The sequence below is a fragment of the Macrosteles quadrilineatus genome, unplaced genomic scaffold (assembly GCF_028750875.1).
Source record: "Macrosteles quadrilineatus isolate MER2022 unplaced genomic scaffold, UCM_ALF_1.0 Scaffold_3__2_contigs__length_128488019, whole genome shotgun sequence".
NCBI classification, from domain to species: domain Eukaryota; kingdom Metazoa; phylum Arthropoda; class Insecta; order Hemiptera; family Cicadellidae; genus Macrosteles; species Macrosteles quadrilineatus.
In genome coordinates, this window is record NW_026542596.1 from 120,080,528 (window position 1) to 120,086,527 (window position 6,000).

Here is a 6,000-nt window from a genome sequence, read left to right on the forward strand (position 1 = left end):
ATTGCTACATTCCTGGTCTTCCAGTTACAATAGTGTCAACTTGGTCCTTACACTATTTTCAATAACAGACGTTTCGGCAATGCTAAGATATGAGACAGTTTCAAAGCTGAGACATGCCACTTCATCTTAGCATGAGCAAAACGTCTGGTATTGAAAATAGTGTAAGTACCAAGTTGACGGGGCTCTTACCATAAGGTCCAGAATGTCTTTGTGACAATGTCCACTTAAAGCCTCCGAAAAACAATTAATTGAGTCGTTATTAACTATTGATGCTTCTGAGAGTTTATTAATTGTGTGATGTTACAGGTTTCTCGCGATCTGGTGGCCAATGAAGTGTCAAATCACCACCCGACGTGCCAGAATCATGATCCTCGTCATCTGGTTGATTGCGGTCACCACCACCATTCCTTGGGCATTATTCTTCGACCTCGTCGTCATCTTCGGCGATCGCCCCGACATCCAACTGTGTATAGAAGTTTGGCCCGACTACTTGGACGGATCTCTGTACTTCCTCGTCTGCAATCTACTCTTCTGCTACATCCTGCCACTGATCCTCATCTCCATGTGTTACATCTTGATCTGGGTGCGTGTGTGCAAGCGGCACATCCCGAGCGACACCAAGGACGCCCAGATGGAGCGGATGCAGCAGAAGTCCAAGGTGAAGGTGGTTAAGATGCTGGTCGCAGTCGTCATCTTGTTCGTACTCTCCTGGCTCCCGTTGTACGTAATCTTCGCAAGGATCAAGCTCGGAGGTGAGATCACCGCCTGGGAGGAGGACGCACTGATTGTCATCACCCCCGTCGCCCAGTGGCTGGGGGCTTCTAACTCGTGCATCAACCCAATCTTGTACGCCTTCTTCAACAACAAGTATCGCAGGGGATTCACAGCGATACTCAAGAGTCGACGATGCTGCAGCACACTGCGTTACTACGACGCTGTAGCCATGGCCAACTCGTCCTCAGCCAGTATGAGGAAGTCTTCTTACTACGTCACCAACAACAACTCGTCGACTCGTCGAGCGCCACCGGTCCACCAGGACAGCAACGTGTCCTACATATCAAACAACACGGGCGTCTAAACACCCCGGGGGACACCACGCCGTGGCTGGATTTACTTAGTTCTGCTGAGGCAGTCTACACCGGAGTCGTCTCCGGAGTCTTGGAGGTTGGTCGGAAGGTAGTCAGATGTAGACGGCTCGACATTTAGACACGTGCCTCGGCACGTTCGTCGAGCCCGATGTCGAAACGACGCTTGTTAAGAACTTGTTAATATAGTGAGCATATTTTTACTAAACCTTATTTACATTTTGATGTTAGGCGTACTCGCTGTTGAACTTGTGGTCGCTATGTTTCTGTGGCTTCTATCATTTCCGATTGTTTCGTGCGTTTTGAATGTTCGGTCAAGTATTTACCGCACATACGTATGTGTAAGTGATATCCGTATTTCCTCACTTACTCCTCACGAAACATAGATTATATATTTATATGATTAGTATATTCACTACGGAGAACATCGGGATATATCGAATACGCGTCATCGCGAGGTTTCGTAAGGTTTCGATAGTTTCACTATACCCTTCATATCGCGTATTTTTCTATCTTTCGGTTGATCCTTCCGAAGCTGACTCAGCACTAATACGATATATAAATAAATAATGTTATTTTTTAAAAATTTTGTGGACATTGCGACTTGGTAATACACAGCTTTAAACTGTTAGAGGCCCGGAGTAGTGGCGGGTCCACGACGAAGCAGGGCTTTTGTCACGTTTTGATACATTTTTAGACGCATTGACACTAAACTTAACCTAGTAGATAAGTGTAAGTATGTTTTCAGCCCTCGTTCAGTTACACCCGACACGTTTGGCTGTGACAGATCAGTTGCGGTTTGATGTCTTCGAATCTGTCCGTTGTAATCGTCACAAGGTTTTGCAATTGTTTTTACAGAATACGTTTATGTGGAACATGTCCCTTAGAGTTTGTACGTCCAAGCGTAAACCCCTGTGTAAAACTCTGATTTGCTTCACACCGTTGAAACGCTGTATTACCGTGCTTGTGCATAAACGTGTATTTGGTAAATTTGGTTTTAGTAATGTAATCAATAAATATTTAGACGTAAACACCGTGTACCGTGATATGTGCTCAGCCCAGGATAGCTTGAATCCTGAATTTGAATGCTTCATAACTTGTACTACTGAATGAAAGGCATGTGATTTCTCGAAGAGGCCTGTAGATTGAATATATTTTTTGTAAGGACAGCTTCTCATGAGAGGTATAATGATAATGTAAATTACCTGTACAGTGTTAGACTATATATTAAACAAATGTTTCTTGCCTAAGGTCATTAAAATTTAAATTTTTCCATTTCTAGCCGTTGGTAGTGGCTAAACCTTAAATGAGAACGGCTGGGTTATATGGCGTAGGTGAATACAGAAGTCCGATACTACTAAATTCTCATTTGGTGAGGATTTGATCCCGATTACATACATGTATAAACTCCAAATATATGAAGAATAAATTAAATTACCCATTTTATCCAGGTGATAGAAAAAAACGTGTTCAATTAAATATATAATTAAATCAAGTGGTTACCATAAGGGTTTTACCAAATAAATCGCAGCACGCATAAATAAAATACGGTAACCTACAATATTTTACAATGACAAAACTACCTAACAACTTTAAGGTTAATGAACCTCATGGAATAAATTTCAACAAATCCATCGGATAACTCTCAATGTAAGTAATTTACAATAAACTTATTGCAGAATTTATGATTTTTAACTAGAACTAAACCTTGGTTTTAAAACTAAAGTTTCGTATAACTTCTCCCTTATCCTCAGGAGTCAATTTATTGAGTGAAGATTAAAAATATAAACAGTTTACCAACACTATTATTTACACATGAATCTTAACCAAAATATTCAATCAAAATTCAACAAACTATGTCATCGATAAACTTGGAATTCTTTTAAAATGTTTTCCACCATCGACTATCGTCTCGTGGCAGATAATTTATTCCTTTTGAACGCAACAGTTGGCTAGCCCCCAATTTCAATAAGTTAGATTAAATTCAACCAACCAAATTGAGAATCCAATTCGTTGTAACGATGCAGATTAGTAATAAAGTTGACTTTTGTAACATAACCAGCCTTTCTCCAGATTTTTACTATCTAAGGTATTTTGTATCGAGTGCTAACCTTTAAATGGTTGGTCAGAAGTAAGTTAGAATTTCTTTATCTATGGAGCGAAAAAATGGAAATACGAGTTCTGAACATCGTTTTACATTAACTATCTCAATATTTGAACCAATATAAGGAGGAGGCTGGGGCGAGACAGAAGTGGCAACACCGCAGCTCCGGCTGTTGTACTAATTTGTAATGGAGCGCCATAAGCGTAATGTTTGCGTTTGCATGTTTGTCATTACTGTTATGACCATGGTATAGGCCAGTGACGCGAAGTCCCCACAAACCAACGCCGCAGCCTTGTATTAGAGTAGTCTATGGTACCAGTCAAAAATCGTCACTTAACTAATTTGACAGAGTATTGAATTTGAAATATATAAACAAATAAATACAGGCAATACCTGTGGGTTGAACTTTGAGAAAAGCTTGGGGCAAGATTTAAAAAATATAAAGGTGATGCTTGTTATAAGTTATGTCAATAGAAACGTTTTACTATGAAACTCGTGTAGCAAACGTTTTGTACATTTGTAAATAGTAGATAAAATGAATGTATTAAGTGTATCATTTAGTGTAAGCCCTACCAACGGAACACAGGGTAAACATGTCATGTGTAATTATGAGCACAGCTTAGTGGTTTAGAGGTCAAATTCGAAAGCTTCATTACCTGTAGTTTGTAGACTTAGCGAAATATTAACTCGCCACATTTACCGTCTCCATCCCAGCTGTTTCCTGTCTACTTCCTATCTTCTTGTGTTTCCTGTGTATTACTTTGTCTCCTCCTCCGCTGGCTCCTCGTTCTATAACAGTTCCAATACCATTGTGTAGAAAAGTAACGTTACAAGTTATTGTTACACAATATTGCGCTTGATTAGCTATGCAAGATTCTGTAACAACGAAAAGTCGCTGTTATGAGATGTCATGACGATGCGAGTCTTATTTTAACGCAGATCTTTATCACTGATTAATAGAAACGCAAAATAGCACGTCATAAGATATTTGAAATAATGAATTTATGGAGTCAAGATAATCTGTTATATTACATATTAAATTTACAATAACAAGTTTCAAAATGTAAGAAAAAAACATATTTTTACATTTTATTATATAAGATATAATTTTTAATATCCAACTGACACTGTCTGAGAGTTTTTCACATAAAAAACGTCTATGGAAAACTATCAAGCAAGTAAACTCATAGGTTTTACATTGAAGTTGACCAAAAAAGTGATAAAGATCTTAAAAACGTAGTATGACATAGAACTACAAGTAAAACCAGAATAGCAGCAGTTAACACCACAGTTTAGAAATGATTGCTTATGTCCCCAAATACTTAACCTAGCTTCTTGTAGAATGGAAAATGTTTTAGTACCTGTTGGATGTTATCGTTGTATATAACCCCAGTTATGGACTATTCATTTCAAAGTAGCAAGAACATTGTTGTCATATGACGTAATCTGCTAAAATCATCATTACTGTGATATGATATTGTTTTAATATAGGCTGAATGTAACCTGTGTATTAAGTTAATGATTATTGAAATCTATATTAAATATCTCATACATGCTGTTACTCGTTCAATGGCAAGTGTTGGGTATGTTTTATATGTAATACACAATAATTTTCGAATAAATATTTACAGCGAAGAGTGTTGGTTTAGTTTCAAGATTTTTGGAAAGCAGGATTTTTGAGATGGTGGATTGCAGTAATAAAGCCAGAGGTTTAATACTGTTTAGCATGCACTCCTAAGGAATCAATATGGATTGCTGCATTGTTAAAATATGTCTCCGATGAATAGTTTAATGATTAAATTGTCTTTACTAAATGTCCATTTATTCTAAAGAAAGCTGTAATACTCTTATAAAAAGGGAGGTTTAAGTAGCAGAGAAGCTCCAGTTTGTAAGGTAAAACTAATAAAAACAAATATTTACGCACAATGATTTAAATAACATTTGTTTGTGAATAATGATGTTCCCGTTAATTCTAACACCAATATACAACAGTTTTGGTCTGATTAAACGGTAAAATAACATTCCAATGCGGTGGGTTACCGAGCAGTTGTTCTACTTTATTAGTAGCATAAAAGCAATCAGAAAATTAAAAAGTAAACTACTATACCAATCCAGGAATAAAGTAGTTACTTATATTTCGAAGTTGATGTAAAACACGTTTACTTTTCCTCTTCAGGTAATGGTATATTATTATAGACTGATACGACCAAAATAATGATTGATGATCAGTTATTGATTAGAAAATTTTCATATAATTTTAGTAAACCTCAAATTCTTATGTATAAGATTATAGGGTAAGAATTACATAATATATAGTTATATGTATATTTAAACACCTGAACTACGTTTGGTATAGTCAAATTTTTCTTGCAAAATTCTTTCGGTATTTATGTGTGATACGTTGTTTTGATGTATGGTATTAAGCCATAGTACCAGAAAATTATTTATAAACATTAACGAAGCAAGAGTACTAAAAAAAGATTGAATTACAAATAAATCAGTGGTGGAGTTACTAAATTTTAAACATTATTTTTAATTTAGTTAAACTTGGTATATCTCTTTTAATTGCCACGCTGTATAATTTAGTTTAATATTCCAACTATCAACTAACTACTATTTATCTTACTTTATTACTTTAGGTGCATGATTCCAAATTTTAATAGATAAAATTTGCCAAAACACTCGATGTTAACAACATTCATTCAATTCTAATGCAAAATAAAATATGAATGCAGAAAACAAAAATTTAAATAACATTTGCAGAATGTATATTTTCACTATGATAAGGAATGCATGCTTAAAGATTAGTGT

At 36.3% G+C, this 6,000-nt stretch overlaps 1 protein-coding gene across 1 annotated transcript in view; it reads left to right on the forward strand.

The window, feature by feature from the left end:
* Positions 1-5,692, forward strand: part of LOC128988851 (neuropeptide SIFamide receptor-like) — a 53,930-nt gene extending 48,238 nt beyond the window's left edge. Inside the window, exon 3 of the mRNA XM_054410565.1 lies at positions 307-5,692. Coding sequence (XP_054266540.1) covers positions 307-1,078 — 772 coding nt within the window. The 3' untranslated portion in view covers positions 1,079-5,692. The remainder of the gene's footprint in view (positions 1-306) is intronic.
* The last annotated feature ends 308 nt before the right edge of the window (positions 5,693-6,000 follow it).